General features: G+C 37.6%; 1 protein-coding gene across 2 annotated transcripts in view; it reads left to right on the forward strand.

Annotated features, from left to right (window-relative positions):
- Positions 1–51: 51 nt before the first annotated feature.
- The window catches only part of aass (aminoadipate-semialdehyde synthase), a 35,563-nt gene continuing 16,988 nt past the window's right edge, over positions 52–18,626 (forward strand). The window contains exons 1-13 of one of the 2 annotated variants that reach the window (XR_004631557.1): positions 52–183; positions 2,561–2,792; positions 2,871–3,047; positions 6,135–6,219; positions 6,333–6,400; positions 6,490–6,636; positions 6,727–6,805; positions 7,181–7,308; positions 10,140–10,288; positions 10,514–10,636; positions 10,803–10,914; positions 11,126–11,185; positions 13,852–13,919. Coding sequence is in view for 1 of the 2 variants with exons in the window: in XM_034685589.1 (XP_034541480.1) it covers positions 2,574–2,792; positions 2,871–3,047; positions 6,135–6,219; positions 6,333–6,400; positions 6,490–6,636; positions 6,727–6,805; positions 7,181–7,308; positions 10,140–10,288; positions 10,514–10,636; positions 10,803–10,914; positions 11,126–11,185; positions 13,852–13,919 (1,415 nt within the window). In the remaining variant the exon portion in view is untranslated. Of the gene's footprint in view, positions 184–2,559; positions 2,793–2,870; positions 3,048–6,134; positions 6,220–6,332; positions 6,401–6,489; positions 6,637–6,726; positions 6,806–7,180; positions 7,309–10,139; positions 10,289–10,513; positions 10,637–10,802; positions 10,915–11,125; positions 11,186–13,851; positions 13,920–18,626 lie in introns of both variants that reach the window. The other variant, XM_034685589.1, reaches the window with a different exon arrangement.

Here is an 18,626-nt window from a genome sequence, read left to right on the forward strand (position 1 = left end):
ACTGCCTGCCTGAAATCTGAGTTTTATTTTGAAATCCACACCGGATATGGATTACATACCCCGTGGATGTGTGCGAAGTGGATCCTGTAAAGTTCCTCTCACCTCTGTGTGACTCTCCTGTAGTCCCTGAACCGTCGCCACATTTCCCCGTCAGGACCTGGTGATCTGAACCCGGTCTCAAAGGTGAGTGCGCCCGGCTGCGGATCGACCCCTGTATCGATTACCTGATAGGTGTTTGAGAGAACCAGGTTCGAGTCCCAGGGAGGGGAGCAGATCCAGGAACTGACCCATGTGGTTCCAGTCTGAGTGACCCAGAGGCAGCAGACTCCATTCATACTGACTTTAGACCCACAGATCTTATATACAGAGAGTTACTGTAACTCTCCAGGTGTCACTTTGCTGTATGATCCACATCTGGGATCATTTTACACTTTTTAAAATTACTGCTTTTTAATATTTACAATAACGCTCAAATGGTTTTTGCTCTCCACGGTTAGTCCCCAAACTGGAAATCCAGGACCCCTTAAGGGCTCTCAAGAGAGTCCCAGAGGGTCTGAAGGAAGAGTTTGACATGTTGGAAGAACACATGTAATGTCAGAGGAGGCTATACTGGATTCTGATTGGTCCTTGCTTAACAATGGTCCGTTATTTACTGGTAGCAGACCGTTGCTATGAAGAACAGACCGTTGCTATGAAGAACAGACTGTTGCTATGAAGAACAGACTGTTGCTACGAATATTGTTGTAATTGCATATTTGGTAGACTAACTGTACTCACGTCAACGTCCCAGGAGAAGTCAGGCTAAGTTATATTAGCGTGTTTATATTAACTATATATTTTTGTGAGGTTGAGTGGTCCACAAAATGTAAGATAGCATTTAAGCTAGCACCTTATTGAACACGGGGTCTAACACGACGCTGTAAAAGGACTGATTCTGATAATGACGTGACATTAAAAGTGAATTAGGTGCTCATGTGGTCACTGTAAATGTTCAGTTTAATGCTAGCAATAACAGCTAAGCTAGCTAATTTGAAGAAGGCTACAAAGCTAACTATGAACGCGGCTATTTTCAACTTAAAAATGTCAAATGTCGAATTAAAAAAAAACGACTTCCAAATCAATAGTCAGGTTCCTGCTCATCCTTACATTTTTGTTGGTTGATATTAAGCTACAATTTGCAGCCTGTTAGCTTAGCTTAGCATGATGACTGGAATCAGGAGGAAAAATGCTAGCCTGGATTATAATACGGTGATGTTAAAGGACTGATTCTGACATGGTCACTGGAAATGTTCAGTTTAATGCAGCTAAGCTAGCTAATTTGAAGAACTATGAATGGGCCCATAACTGTAAATGAAACAGATTATTTCCAATGTAAAAATACAATATTCAGCTTCCTGCTCACTCTTACATTTCTGTTACTTGATATTAAGCTACAATTAGCAGCTTATTAGCATGGTGAGTGGAAACAGGAGGAAACTGTTAGCCTGGATTTGATTAATCGTATAAGGATATCTCTAAAAAGCAGCTTTCAGGCTCATTTATGAACACTTAAGAGTTTAATATTTACTAAAATGAAAGTATATTTATGTTTTTCCAGGTTGGGTTTTTATTGGGAGTGTTGCTAGCTTGTTTTTCTGACTTGTTAGAGTCATGGCAGGGTGTTGGAAACAAAAGCAACCTATGAAATTTCCACTTTTATCATTTTATGTTTGAATAGTTTGAACAAACAAGGTAAAAACAGTAAATAAGCAATCTTTAAATGTTGAATAAAGCCAGTATAGATGCTTTTTTTGTTTCTATAAACTTGTCTAACTAATTTCTTGCATTTTAAATTCACATTTATTGTCATTCTTTAGGTATCCCCATTATTTTCTGCATTATTTTGGCTCATAAATCAAATCATAGCTCAGAAAATCATAAATCTGGGCACTATCATGGTAATTTTTTAAAGGGATATTACAAAAGATAGTCCCCACTTTCCATTTTTATCATTTTATTTTTGAATATTTTGAACAAAAAAAGATTAAAACTGTAAATTAGCAATCAGTAAATGTTGATTAAAGCCAGTATAGGTGTTTTTTTGTTTTTCTGAACTTGTTTAACTCTTGAAAATTCTCTTATATAAAGCTCAGAAAATGGTTTTTAAAGGGATATTACAAAAGTTAGTCCCCACTTTCCATTTTAACATTTTATTCTGGGTTAGATAAGAAACTGAGACAGCGCCTCTCTCTCGCCCTCATTAACAGATTTGATTGGATCAGTCTCAGAGCTGCCTCCATGCTGTGTTAATGGTTATACTGAGCGTGCTGTTCATGTATAAAGGATGTTTTCTGTGTTCTCAGCTGTGAAAAGTGTGTGTTATGTCACTTTAGAGTCAAAACCACCTGCATGTCAGCAGCTCTCTCCCAGCAGCAAACCTAACTGACCTCTGACCTCTCCCTCACACTGTCTGTAACTCACCTGAGGGTCGTTCAAACAGGGTAACGCTCTGATTGTGTTTGAAGTATTCGTCACCATTTCCTGTTTTAACGTCTGAAGCTCGTGTCTCTGTCCTGAGCAGGGGGGGCGCAGTCATGTTCCGACTCCTCAGTCGCCAAGGTAAGAGGACGCAGAGCTGCCTCGCGGGCCAGCGGCGCTATGAGCACCACAGGGCCATCATGGCCATCCGCCGCGAGGACATCAACCCCTGGGAGAGGAGGGCGCCGCTTGCCCCGCGCCACATCAGAGAGCTCACCAACGCCGGCGTCAAAGTCCTCGTCCAACCGTCCAACCGCAGAGCCATCCACGAAAAGGTGACACCCTAAGAAGTGAGCGTTCCCACACAGTTCTTTGTCAAATCAAAGGTTTGGTAACACTGTGTTTCATTTCAGTACTACATGAGGGCGGGCGCCGTCGTTCAGGAGGACATATCCGAGGCGTCCTTGATCCTCGGGGTGAAGAGGCCGCCAGAGGAGAAAGTCATCCCCGGGAAGACGTACGCCTTTTTCTCCCACACCATCAAGGCTCAGGAGGCCAACATGGGGCTGCTGGACGACCTGCTGATGAAGGTGAGGGAGCGTTTACAGGATGAACCTCAGGGTTGTGGTTTCACCTGTTGGGGATTGCAACAGCTGTCACATAAAACCTCCTCCTGATCAAAGAGCGCCCCCCCCCAAAGGTTCCTGTTTTCAGTCCCTGACAGACTCAGACCAGAACAATAAAAAAGATCCTGCAGAGATAACTTCTGGTTAATGAGTAACATGCTGGAGCTCTCTGTGGTTGTATGCAGTAACATCACAGTCTTTGGAAACATTAATGCAACAGCTGGATTACTGTGAGGATTACACTGCAGGCGTTACAGTCTGGTTTAATAAAGCTGCTGACTGAAGCAACTCACCGGACCTTCTCCAGATCTTCAGAACCTGTTAGACTCTTAAATCAGGGACACTTAAGTACATTTTAGAAGCTTTGCTCCAGAAAATGTCCACAGGTTCTTGTTGACACTTGTCCCTCAGAGTGTCAGATTTGGGATCTTTTTCATGATTTTTGCACCAAATGCTAAATTGTACTTTTCTCATGAATTTCAAGTCTGAAACAATTTTTTACTTTCTTCATGATGTTAGCATCAGATGCTAATTTTATTTTTATGGATTTTACATGAGATGCATGATTTTGACTGTTTTTAATGATTTTTTCTTTCAGATGAGGAATATTTACTTTTTTCCTTATTTTTGCATTAAATGCAGAATTTTTACTTTTTTCAAAATGTTAGCTTTTTTTTACTTTTTTTTTTACTTTTTTTTAAGATTTTCACATCAGATACACATTTTTTACCTTTTTTAAAAAAAATATGCAACAGACTTTTTTTTTTACTTTTCACATAATCTTACACCACATGCACTTTTTCACTATTTTGACATGAGATGTGCAAACTTTTATTTTTCCATGATTTCACATGAGATGCATGATTTTGACTGTTTTTGATGATTTTTGTTTCAGATGAAGGATATTTAATTTTTTTCTTATTTTTGCGTTAAATGCAACATTTTTACTTTTTTCATAATGTTAGCATCAGATGAAAGTTTTTTTTAACTTTTTTTAGATTTTCACATCAGATACACATTTTTTACCTTTTTTCTTTTAAATATGCAACAGACATTTTTTTTTTACTTTTCACATAATCTTACTCCACATGCACTTTTTCACTATTTTTTATGATTTTCATGTCCGATGCACAATAGTAATTTTTTCATAAATTTTGCTTAAGATTTACCATTCTTACTTTTTTCATGATGTTAGCATCAGATGCATGTTTCTTTTCTTTTAAATTGATTTTACATCAGATGCATTATATTTTGTTCAGATGCAACATTTTTTCTTTTTTCATGACTTTTTGTGTCAGATTTACGATTTTTTACTATTTCATCATTTTCACATCAGATACAATTTTTTTTCTTTTTTTCATGATTTTTACCTTAGATGGAAAATATATTAATTTTTTAGGATTTTCACCTCAGAATCAGATTATTGTGACTTCCAAGTACAAGCATTAATTGGGAATACATGGAGATGAGATATTGTTCCCCACACATCAGTCATAGAATGAATACATTAAAAGGACATCAAACAAGACAATACAGCAGACAGCTAGTTGGAGCTAAAACAAAAAAGTGCAGGTGTTGAGTTAAATAAATATTTGCTGTGCTGTAAAATATATTTAAAGTGCATTAAAAGAGGGGAATTAAAATAAGGTGCCCTCTTATGATGAAAGTCGAGGGGTGGGGTGGGGTGGGGGGCAGTAACATGAGATGTGCAAACTTTTATTTTTCCATGATTTCACATGAGATGCATGATTTTGACTGTTTTTGACGATTTTTCTTTCAGATGAAGGATATTTAATTTTTTTCTTATTTTTGCGTTAAATGCAACATTTTTACTTTTTTCATAATGTTAGCATCAGATGAAAGTTTTTTTAAACTTTTTTTAGATTTTCACATCAGATACATATTTTTTAACTTTTTTTTTTTAAATATCGCAAGAGACAATTTTTTACTTTTCACATGATCCTACATCATATGCACAAATTTTGACTATTTTTTATGATTTTCATGTCCGATGTACAATAGTCATTTTTTCATAAATTTTGCTTAAGATTTTCCATTCTTACTTTTTTCATGATGTTAGCATCAGATGCATGTTTCTTTTCTTTTGAATTGATTTTACATCAGATGCATTATATTTTGTTCAGATGCAACATTTTTACTTTTTTCATGACTTTTTGTATCAGATTTATGATTATTACTTTTTCATTATTTTCACATCAGACACAATTCTTTTTCTTTTTTTCATGATTTTCACATTAGATGGAAAATATCTTATTTTTTTTAGGATTAGGATCTCAGTGACCTGAGATTTGCAAACTTTTACTTTTTTCCTTGATTTTTGCATCAGATGCACAATTTATGCGTTTTTCATTATTTTCATGTCAAATGCGAAATTTTTACTTTTTTCATACATTTTGAGTCAAATGCCAATTAAATTTTTTTTTTTCTATTTTCACATCAGACTCACAATTTTTACAATTTTTTATGATTTTCATGTCCGATGCACAATAGTCATTTTTTCATAAATTTTGCTTAAGATTTTCCATTCTTACTTTTTTCATGATTTTACATCAGATGCATGTTTCTTTTCTTTTGAATTGATTTTACATCAGATGCATTATATTTTGTTCAGATGCAACATTTTTACTTTTTTCATGACTTTTTGTATCAGATTTATGATTATTACTTTTTCATTATTTTCACATCAGACACAATTCTTTTTCTTTTTTTCATGATTTTCACATTAGATGGAAAATATCTTATTTTTTTTAGGATTAGGATCTCAGTGACCTGAGATTTGCAAACTTTTACTTTTTTCCTTGATTTTTGCATCAGATGCACAATTTATGCGTTTTTCATTATTTTCATGTCAAAATGCAAAATTTTTACTATTTCATACATTTTGAGTCAAATGCCAATTTTTAATTTTTTTTAGCTATTTTCACATCAGACTCACAATTTTTACAATTTACATGATTTTGGTATGAAATGTCTGATCTTCTGTTCTTGAGCTGAATCTGATGAATCTGATGAATCTTTTTGACTTTGCAGGACGTTCGTTTGATCGACTACGAGAAGATGGTCGATGCTAACGGCTACCGAATCGTAGCGTTCGGTCAGTGGGCCGGTGTCGCAGGTGAGACAACTTAAAAACACAACCTGTTGAACCGACACTGTGATCCAAGTAGAAGTGAAATATGTAAATTCATGGCAAGGAGCTAAACTTGAGTTATTTATGATTTCCTGTAGGAATGATCAACATCTTGCACGGTCTGGGTCTGCGCTTCCTGGCTCTCGGGCACCACACACCCTTCATGGTGAGACTTCATCGCTGTGAGTGTTACTTCCCCTGAAAAGACAACAACTTTAAGTCTTTAAAGTTTCTGCTACTCTCTGCTTCCCACAGCACATCGGCATGGCTCACAACTACAGGAACGTCAGCCAGGCCATCCAGGCAGTGAGGGATTGTGGGTATGAGATCTCCATGGGGCTCATGCCCAAATCAATCGGCCCTGTCACGTTTTGTTTCACCGGCACCGGCAACGTCTCCAAGGTACGTCAAAGTTAAACAGACTACAGAAAGTCCTCACATCCTAAATCTGATTGGCTTTAAATATGAGCTCTACATTTCTCCTCCTCGCAGGGAGCCCAAGACATCCTCAACGAGCTTCCTGTGGAGTACGTTGAACCTCACGAGTTGAAGGACGTCTCACAGACAGAAGGTTAGAAATCCCTCGATGGACGTTAATGACGCCAAACCCCAACAAATGTTCTCCTCAGACTCCAAACAGAGCCGGTCTAGACCGTACTCTATGTTCTATTATTAACAAAGACCCAACATCAAGACCGGATCAGATCCAGTCCCATCATCCAGACAGGACTCAGTCTGATCTCATCTTAATCCACCATGAGCAGAGCACTTTGCAGCATTTAGCAAGTTACAGTGGCAAGGACAAACTTCCTTTAACAGGCAGAAACCTCCAGCAGGACCAGACTCATGTTAGACACACATCTGCTGAGACTGGAGAGTTGTTTTGTAGTTATGTAGCTTGAATGTTGAATAAAGAGCTACATTGTTGTTGTTTGTTTTTGGTTAGATATGACCAAAGTGTACGCCACCGTCCTGAGCCGACACCACCACCTGATGAGGAAGAGCGACGGCATCTACGACCCCATGGAGTACGAGAACCACCCGGAGCTGTACACCTCGCACTTCAGGACCAGCGTGAGTCCCTTTCACCACCTCCTCCCCTCCCCCCAACACTCCTCGACTCTCCTCCCAGCTGCTCCTGTCACTCTCTCAGAGGCCCCGTCCTCTATTTCTAACTTCACTACTAGACTCTGACTTCTTGGCGAGGGTGTTTCAAAACATTCACAACATGTTCCTCCTGCTCTCTGACTCTGTGTTTACACCCATTATTATTATTTGTGATTCATCTGAAGGGGATTTCTATGATAGATGCAAAAATTTTACTTGTCTTGTGATTTTGCGTCAGACGAAAAATTGTATTATTTCATTTTTTTTGCGTCAGACACAATATATTTACAATTTACATGATTTTCTGGTCAGTACAAATTTTTTTTTACTTTTTTCAGGATTTTCATAAGACCTGTGCAACTTTTACTTTTCCATGTTTTTTTTTAGTTGGATGCAAAACTTTTACCTTTTTTAAAAAGATTTTCACGTCAAATGCACGATTTTTAATTTTTTCAAGATTTTTACTTAAGACGCAGAATTGATACCTTTTTCATTATTTTCATGTTGGATGCAACTTTTGTACAATTTACATGATTTTCTTGTAAGTACAAAGTTTTTACTTTTAATGGAATTCACATGCAATCCCGATTTTTTTTTTTTTTTTTTTATGATTTTCATGTCAGTTGAACGTTTTGTTCTGTTTTTTATAAAATTCACAACAGATGCTAAATTTTTTACTTTTTTCAGGATTTTCATAAGACATGTGCAACTTTTACTTAATTCCATCTTTTTTTAATTTGGAAGCAAAATTTTTACTTTTTTAAGATTTTCACGTCATATGCACATTTTTTTAATTTTTTCATGATTTTCACTTAAGACGCAAAATTTTTACCAAATGTCATTATTTTCGTGTCAGACGCAACTTTTTTACGATTTACATGATTTTCGGGTCAGATGCAAAGTTTTTACGTTTTTTCATTATTTTGTGTCAGATTCAAAATTTTACTTTTTGAAATAATTTTTGTGTCAGTTGTTCCTGCTCTCTGACTTTGTGTTTACACCCATTTTTTTTATTATTGATTAATCTGACGGTGATTTTTTCTATAGATGCACAAATTTTACTTGTCTCTTGATTTAGCGTCAGACGAAATTTTTTATTATTTAAATTTTTTTTGCGTCAGACACAATATTTTTACAACTTACATGATTTTTTAGTCAGTACAATTTTTTTTTACTTTTTTCTGGATTTTCATAAGACCTGTGCAACTTTTACTTTTCCATGTTTTTTTGAGTAGGATGCAAAAATTTTACTTTTTTTAAGATTTTCACGTCAAATGCACGATTTTTTATGTTTCCACGATTTTCACTTAAGACGCAGAATTTTTACCAAATGTCATTATTTTAGCATCGGATGCAACTTTTTTACAATTAACATGATTTTCTTGTAAGTAAAAAGTTTTACTTTAATGGAATTCACATGCGATGCCGATTTTAGATTCTTTTTTTTTTATTTTCATGTCAATGGAACATTTTTATAAAATTCACAACAGATGCTAAATTTTTTACTTTTTTCAGGATTTTCATAAGACATGTGCAACTTTTACTTATCCATGTTTTTTTGAGTTGGATGCAAAACTTTTACTTATTTTAAGATTTTCACTTCAAATGCACAATTTTGAATTTCTTCATGATTTTCACTTAAGACGCAGAATTTTTACCTTTTTCATTGTTTTCGGGTCGGACACAACTTTTTTACGTTTTGCATGATTCAAAATTTTACTTTTTGAAATTATTTTTGTGTCAGACGTTCCTGCTCTCTAACTTTGTGTTTACATCCATTATTTTTATTATTGATTAATCTGACTGTGATTTTTATGAAAGCTGCACAAATTTTACTTACAAACATTTTTATTATTTTAATTTTTTTGCGTCAGACACAATATTTTTTACAACTTACATGATTTTCTTGTCAGTACAATTTTTTTTTTACTTTTAATGGAATTCACATGCGATGCCGATTTTTGAGGTTGTTTTTTTATGATTTTGTACTGTACACCCATTATTTTCATTATTGATTAATCTGACGGTGAGTTTTACGATCACTTAAGTTTAGAAAAATGTGAAATCCTCACATTCAAAAAGCAGGAAGCTGCAATATTTGATTTTCTCTGTGGGTAAAATGTTAAACAATTAATTATTAAAGTAGTAGTCAGTTGAAATAATGCAATCCAGCTCACAGATTAAGAACCGTTCAAGCTGTAGAATTGTTGAAAAATTTGGAATAAGTTAGATTTGTGTCGGAAATTCATCTTTTCAAAATTACTTTAAGTTTAAAGCTCTTTAAAAAAAACATTTTTTGTTGAACCAACGGATCATTAACTCAAAGATATTAAACACAGAGTATTAAAAACCAGAATCTGGATAGTTGATGTGAATCTGAGCATAAATATTCTTGTAAAACTGCAAAAAACAACATCCTGATTGGGTCAGTTGGATGAGATATCTTATTTTGAAAATTTCTGGTGACTTCCTGTTTAGCTATGTCGTTGTTTCTCATCAAAGTAAGGCTCTTCAAAGATACACAAAATAATTTTTGGGATTTTTTTACAGCTTGACACAGTTTCTACATTACTTACCGTATATATAATAAAAGAAAACATAATAATAATAAAGAAATAAAATAAACATTTATATATACATTAAATACATATAAACATTATATAAATAATCGTTAGCATCTACAGTAAATTCTTGCTCACCCTGTCAAGGTTCTAACTTGCAGAATCACCTGTTCAGTATACATTATCCCTCACCTATCACACTGAAACAGTACAAATGTTGTGTCATGTGACCTACAGGTGGCGCCGTACACAACCTGCCTCATCAACGGTATCTACTGGGACCCTCACACGCCTCGCCTCCTCAGACGGACGGACGCCCAGAGGCTGATCAGACATTCAAAACACTACGCCGGGTCCGCAGAGGGATTCCCAGTGCTTCCTCACAAGTACGAGCACCTCTCCCTTTTTACAGTTTTACATCAGATCAGTCTGAATCAAGCAGAACGAACTCGCCTCCATTCATCCAGTCAGTAAGAAGTCTCCTGAATGACTGTGAAGTGAAAGGCACAGGGTTAAAGGTCACGCCGTTATCTCGTCGTGTTATCAACCATGTTTGTAGTTCACCCCCTCGCTCTGACCTCTCACGCGCCTCCTCCTCTCTCTGTCCACAGAATGCTCGCCATCTGTGACATCTCGGCTGACACCGGGGGCTCCATCGAGTTCATGACTGAGTGCACCACGATCGATAAGCCTTTCTGTATGTACGACGCCGACCAGCACATCGACCACGACAGGTACAGAACAAACACGCTCAAAATAGTGTCCAATGAAGAAAATTAACCTTTAATGTCAGGCGGTGTTTACATGGCGGTTAAAGCATCAACACTTGTAAAAAGAAGGTACTCCAGTCTAGATGTGGACCCTCTACTATAACCCTCTGTTTGTGTCTGGTCTCTGCAGCGTGGAGGGAACCGGCATCCTCATGTGCTCCATCGACAACCTCCCCGCTCAGCTCCCCATCGAGGCCACAGAGTACTTCGGGGACCGGCTCTTCCCCTACATCTGGGAGATGGTAAGACTTCCGGCTGGGTTTGACGTGAGGTGAGATCAGCAGGGTGGCGGGGGGTTATCCCTGGGTTCCTGCCTGGTGTCAGACTGGATGGTTGGGTTTGCTTTGGGAGAGCGCTGCAGCAGGTTTCTTGTGGTGAGCTGGGTTACTAATAGAACCTGACAGACGGGTCTTGTGTGTGTTGTTTTTAAATGAACATGTGTGTCATTATCAGCTTCCTTCGGACGCCTCACGGCCGATGGACGAGGAGGAGTTCAGCCCGCAAGTCAGAGACGTAAGTAAGAAGTAGAGACGGATTTCATTGATGCTTTAGTTGAAGATCTTTAATATCAAGATATTTCAAACCTCTAACTTGTTGATATGAGATGCAAGTTGTCCCAGCAAAACTAACGTACTAATCAATCAACTTAGTGAATGTCTTGCACAGACAAACGGATACAAAAACCACCTTTTAGGAAGTGCTCCTGCAGGTTGCATCAGCCTGACTGCGATGGCTGTTACATAATCCTTACGTGCAAACTGAAAAGTGTTTCTTCATACTGGTGGAAGTATCTGACCACGTTAGAGAGTACAACCTTTTAAGATAAGATAAGAGAAGATACTCCTTTATTCGTCCCACAACGGGGAAATTCATGGAGTTCCAGCAGCAAACAAGAAGGTGTACAGAACAAGAATTTAACAAGAATATATATAGGAAAGAAATGTCCATCAGAGACGACAGCTTGGACATAATCCTCCTGTCAGCCACCACCTCCACAGGGTCCAGGACTGAGCTGGCCTTCATCCCCAGTTAGTTCAGTCTCGCTCTCCTGTATCCTGTCCGCCCACAGCAGGTGAAATCCTTCCAATGTGGCGTTCGTGTCCGGTGTTAGCTCTGTTAGCATGATGCTACTCTGGTGCTGGGTTAGCTGGTCCACCTTATCGTAGATAGATCTTACGTTCCCCATAACGGTGGGTGGAAGGACAGGTCCATGTCGTCTGTTCTTAGCTTGCACCTCAGTACCAGCACGTCGTCCTCGCCTCCTTCTCCTCGGCTCGCAGGGAACATCGGGCCTAGCATCGTTTAGCATCGACATGCTACGGGCTGCTAACAGCTGATCTCGTATGTAAACAATGTTACCATAGTTACACGCAGGATCTCCAGACACACAGGAACAAAAACAGTAAAAACACCCCTGCAGACGTAGTCAGTTTGGTGTCTATGGCCAACAAATGAGTCCTTAAGAGTCCTGACAGGCTCCAAATACAAAGAGAACTAAACAGATAGAAGAACAACTAAGAGAGAGCTGCTGCAACAAGCAGACACTCGAGCGACGCTAAGCAACGGGAAAGCAGAAGCATTGTTCTTATCAAAAAATAGTCATTTCACCTTGCAGAACGATGCAGTTGCTTGAGCACACGTGTGATGGCGTGTTATTTGTGTGTGTTTTATTTGAACTCCAGAGTATTTCCTGCTGTGTTCGTTTCATGCTGGTCGATATTGATAAGATTTTATCAATGTCAGTGTCATTGTCGATTCTGCTTATCAATCCAACTCCTTATCAATTCTCCTAACGATTCCTGAGTATTTTTTGAGGGGGAAAAAAGTAGTTCTACACAGTCTTCTACACCAAAAGGAACCACTTTATTTTTTCCAAAATTATGTCTGCACAAGACTGAACATGAACATATTCAACTTGAACATACTGAACAATAGGTTGACCTTATTCTCGGCCGGGTGAGTCCGGAGGTGGCCCCTCGAGCCTGGAGGAAAAGACTTTGAATTTGGAGAGGAAAAACGCTTTTCATCCAGGGGGGTCATCGCAGAGGTATTTTACCCACTCTTGGGGGCTCATTTTTGGCCGCATGAGTCCGGACGTGCGCCCTGGACGTCCTGGAGGAAAAATGCTTTTCCTCCAGGGGTCATTGCGGAGGTATTTTACCCGCTCGCTGCGCCTCATTTTCGGCCACGTGAGTCTGGATGTGGCCCCTCGAGCCTGAAGGAAAAGACTTTGAATTTGGAGAGGAAAAAAACGCTTTTCCTCCAGGGGTCATCGCAGAGGTATTTTACCCGCTCTCGGTGCCTCATTTTCGGCCGCGTGAGTCCAGACGTGCGCCCTGTACGTCCTGGAGCCTGGAGGAAAATACTTTGAATTTGGAGAGGAAAAACGCTTTTCCTCTGGGGGGTCATCGCGGTGGTATTTACCCACTCTCAGTGCCTCATTTTACGGCCGTGAGAGTCCAGACCTGGCCCCCGAAGCCTGGAGGAAAAGTTTTCCTCCAGGGGTCATCACGGAGGTATTTTACCCGCTCTCTGTGCCTCATTTTGGCTGCATGAGTTCAGACCTGCGCCCTGTACGTCCTGGAGCCTGGAGGAGAATACTTTGAATTTGGAGAGGAAAAACGCTTTTCCTCCAGGGGGGTCATCGCGGAGGTATTTACCCACTCTCAGTGCCTCATTTTACGGCCGTGAGAGTCCAGACCTGGCCCCCGAAGCCTGGAGGAAAACGCTTTTCCTCCGGGGGTCATCACGGAGGTATTTTACCCGCTCTCTGTGCCTCATTTTGGCTGCATGAGTTCGGACCTGTTCCCTGTACGTCCTGGAGCCTGGAGGAAAATACTTTGAATTTGGAGAGGATAAACGCTTTTCCTCCAGGGTCATCGCGGTGGTATTTTACCCGCTCTAGGTGACTCATTTTCAGCCGCATGAGCCCGGATGTGCGCCCTGGACGTCCTGGAGCCTGTATGAAAAGACTTCGAATTTGGAGAGGAAAAGCATGTTTCCTCGACGTGACGTGACATAGTGGGAGATGAATCATAGGGAAGAATCGATAACATTCGAGGTGTAGAATTCCGATGGAATTGATCAATTGGAACCTGTTCTAAGTCAGATCCGGTTTTTGATTCCCACCCCTACTACCTACCTACCCCTATTCTAACGTTTGTTTTTTCCCCCTGAAGGCTGTCATCACCTCAAACGGAGTCCTCACCCCAAAGTTCGAGTACATTGAAAAGCTACGAGAGAGAAGGTAAGACTCACGCCGGACTAAAACTCAGAGTTCATTAATGAGTGTGTTTTTAAAAATGAAGTCATGCAGAATAGAACATGTCCTGTCTGTTTGCTTTCCGTTTGTTTCTGATCTGAGTTATTGTTAAAATGTCAAGAAATTACTTTGTCAAACTTGCCCCATTTTTGAGTCAATACAACAACTCTATGGACGAAATGTCAAAAGGTTACGAGACAGGTAACTCTTCTATTTTGTTGAAGCCCTGATGTAGCTCACCTGTGCTAACTCACCTGTAATAGCTGTGTAGCTAACGCTTTGTGCTGTAGTCTCTGTTCTTCCTCCTGACTCACCCTCTGTAGATTCACAGCTTGTATCTGTCGGCTAGCCGGACTCGTAGCGATTAACAGTCACCTTGTGGTTGTTCCTGCACAGTGCTGCCCTCTGCTGTCTGCTCTGCCAACCTGCCTCTGCATTAACACCTTGCATGGTTAGCGTGCTAAAACCGCCACAGCTGCTAGCCGACATCAGACGCTGGACCCTTGGGTATCGAGGGGTAGAAAGACCCTTTTTTTCTCTCTTTACACCAAACCCGCCGTCACGCCCTGCATCACATCACTCTCTCCAAATCTCCTTCTTCACATTTTTTATTTTTAGAAATCTTTATCAGAGTCACACGAGAGGATTCAATCCAGCTTTATTTATCTGCATCAAGTACAAAGACGTGTTAGCCTAGCTTAGCACAAAGACTGGAAGTGGTAGGAAACTGTTAGCATCTCTCCTTAAAGAGAATGTAAAGTCTAATTGTGCTTTGTTTGGAGGTAATCAGGTTTATCTTTTGGGTTTTATATCACATTTGAACCCTTCAGGACTTATTATGGATGAAGCTAACATTACAACTCCAGATTTGGAGGCACAAGTTTGACATTTCCAGCAGATTTTGATGGTAAAAATATTAAATATTCTCTTTTTACCTTGAACTGCAGGGTTTTTATAAGTCAATGTGTTTTATAAAGTAAACAAGACATTTTACAGGGCAAAGTGTTAGCATGTAGCATTAGCATCTATCTAACCTTTTGAAGTACAACCCAGCTAGCATGCTGTGCTCTTTTTTGACGTTGTTCTATTAGCTGACCTGTCAAATGTAAACTCTCAAAGACGAGCATTTTGCTTAATTTGCTGCTGAAGTTTGTGTTTCTATTGGTTGAGGGGTCAGTTAGACACAAATTAAAAATCATACAGTAGTAAAACTTTAAAATATGAAGTCAGAGGAGTGATGTAACAGAAAACTAAATGTTAAAAATCTGAATAATAATGGTGAAATTTAAAGAAGATATAGAGAATAAATATTGTAACTTAAATATCTAAAAATAAGAATGTAGTAAATATTTAGAGACAATAATTCAAGAGATAAATGTTTAGATTTAACAACATAAAGTTTCATAAAGAAATATTTAGATAATAACAAAAACCCAGACACACTTTTATTTTTAAAAATAATTTATTCCCATTCTCTTACATTTTCAGGTTAATTTTTTATTTTATTTAAAAATATATAAATTCATAATATTTGAGAAATGTACAGACAATATAAAGAGAATAAATAACATAACTTAAATAACTGAAATAAGAATGTTGTTAAAAAAATGTTTTTAAATAAAGACAATAATTCAACACATAAATGTTTAGATTTAACAACATATAGCTTTATATTAAATAATGATCTATATTCTGAAATATTAAGATAATAACCAACATCTAAACGCATTTCTATTTTTTAAAATAATTTATTCCCATTCTCTTACATTTTCAGGTTAATTTCTTCTTTTTTTAAAAAAATATAAATTCATAATAATCAAGAAAATTAGAGACGATATAAAGAGACTAAATATCCATACTTAAATAACTAAAAATAAGAATGTAGTAAATGTTAAAAAAAAATAAAGACAATAATTCAACACATAAATGTTTACATTTAACAACATAAAGCTTTATATTAAAACATTATTTACATTCTTAAATATTTAGATAATAACAAAAATCTAGACACACTTTTATTTTTTAAAATAATTTAATTCCATTCTAGCTTCATATTAAAATCTTATTTACATTCTCAAATATTTAGATAACAATAAAAATCTTGACAAAATTATATATTTTTTTATAATTTATTTCCATTCTTGTAAATGTTCAAGTTAATTTGTTCCTTTATTTAAAAATAAAAGAATATATATAATATTTTCTAGATTTTTATTATTATTAAATATTTTATAATTTTCTCTTTAGATTTAAATATTAATTATCCAATTCATTCAGAGTCATATTTTCATGGCTCTCCTTTGCCTCCATATGGAAACATTAGTACAACATGACCTGTCGCTGACCTCTTTAGTGATACATTGTGTTTTATTTTACTTTAATGAAGCCATGCTAAGCTAGTATTGTGCTAAGCTAGGCTAATGCATACACAAACAAAGCAGTTTATTTTCTGTGACTCTGTAAAAGAAAACAAAAGATTCATATCTGCATGTTTCTCCTTGACTCCTCAGCGTTCTGACTTCTTCATGTTCAGCTCTGATTAATTCCTCGGTCTAGATTCTGTCCCTTGATTAAACATTCTCTCCTTTAAAAGCTTCACATCTTATCTCCAGCTTCAGTTAACGCTGCTCTTAAATGATTTTAACGAGCTCGTCACGTCTATCTGGACTTCATAATCTTTGCTTTCTTAGCTTATTGATATTCAGGCCAAACAATAACAGCTTAGAGATCTCAGCCTCGTCTTCAGACTCTGTCTCTCACAGCGCTCATATTTAGGCCATCTCTAAGACTTGATGAGTCTTCTTCTTAATTGATTCTAAGTATCATTTTTCCAGACAAGCCATGCCACCGAATCTTAATCCTTCTGATTGAGTTTGGCTCCTTTAAGATATGTAAACTCTGGGAGAAGACGTCTCCCTTTTCTTTGTTTTTAATTAAGACGAGGAGGCTCGGCGGGCGCTCGGACCTCCAGTCGGTCGCGCGTGCATGTGTCGCATCCAATTAGAGCGAAGCTAACGAGTCCAGGGGTCTGACTCCTGGGGGATTTGAGGCCCGTGGGTGGTGGGTGGCTGGTGGCTGGTGGCTGGTGGTATTAATGCCACAGGTCACTGGGGGTGAGGACTCTATTATGGAGTTATTGTTGTTATGATAATCCAGTTGTTTGGAGAAGGCCTCTCAGATTAATTAATAGGCGTGAGAGTGTGAGGCTAACACATGTGAGCGGGACTTTTAACAGAGACAACTTTAAGATTATGAAAATATCTCATTGTATTGTTCATTTTATGGAATATTTAATGTACATAAATACATGTACACATGTATTATTGATGAAGGGTGGATTTTTAGTGGGGAAATGCATTTTCGTTGACACAAAAAAAGCTACCGGTATCTCAGATTTAAATTCATATATACTAATAACTGATTAAAATGTAATTACAAGTTTTTTATATATCAATAAATCAATCAAGGTTTATTTATATAGCACCTTTCATACAAGTCAAATGTAACCCAAAGTGCTTTACAGCGACTGAAAACAAGAAAGAAGCAGAAATAAAATATTGTAAAGACATATTAAAAAACAATAATGGATTTAAAAATAGAGACTAATGCACGCCGACAACAATAAAATATATGTAATTAAAATAAGTTAAAGCATCAAATTAATATGAAGAATATAGGTAGTTAAAATAAATTAAAAGGGGTAAGGATAAGAGTTGAAAATAAAATTAAGCTTAAAAACATCAATAAAACTGAGTAGATAAATTAAAATAAATACAAATTAAATAAACAGTTAAAATTAATAAAATAATAAAACAATATTGAAATCAATTTAATAATAAAAAGTAAGTAATGAAATTGTTAAACCCTACAGAAAAAAGCCAGACTGAATAAATATGTTTTAAGTTTATGTTTTATAACTGCCTTTAAAACAGTCTAAACCATAGTGTATATATAATGGACCAACGGACCTTTGACTAATACTGCAGCCAGCCACTAGGGGGAGCAGTTTTTGTGGCGGCCTCACTTTGAGCCCAGCGCAATGACGTCCTTTTTAAATACAGTCTATGGTATAAAGTTACACCAAAGAGCACCACATCATCACCAAAACAATCCACTTATTTTATTTAGCTATTTTAACGCCCATCCTGCTGTCGCTGTGTCTGATTCGTACGCATGGGGGCGCTTCCTCGTCCAACTGAGCTAAACTGGCACCGTGCAACCGCTAACTGTTGGTGAAACAAACATACGATATAAAGTAAAACTCCGAAACTAGTACATGTTCAAAGAAAGAGACAAATTGGTGAAAAAAGACGAGGGACACTTTTAGACGTAGGTCCAATAATCACGCCTGCAGTACCAATAATCACCACAGGTGTCGCCAAAGAGAAAGAAAGAGAGGTCTTTGTGGACGCTACTATAATCCCCTCTATGAACTATTAATAAATCAGATGTAATCCATTAAAAGCACAAGTGATTTTAAGATGTGCATGAAAATGTTAATTTTGCATGTATCTGGTAAGTAAAAGAAGAGATTTTATTGTTTGAAAATTGTTTTAATGACCCCCCTCCCTCCTCCCTCCTCCCTCCTCCCGCCCCTTCCTCATCCTCCCCTCATGATCCAGACCAGATCCTCATAAATCACATGAGTACTGTCTGGTTAGAGATGTCTCAGTGCCACTTTGACTTTGTGCA

Source organism: Notolabrus celidotus, chromosome 6 (genome assembly GCF_009762535.1).
Source record: "Notolabrus celidotus isolate fNotCel1 chromosome 6, fNotCel1.pri, whole genome shotgun sequence".
NCBI lineage: Eukaryota > Metazoa > Chordata > Actinopteri > Labriformes > Labridae > Notolabrus > Notolabrus celidotus.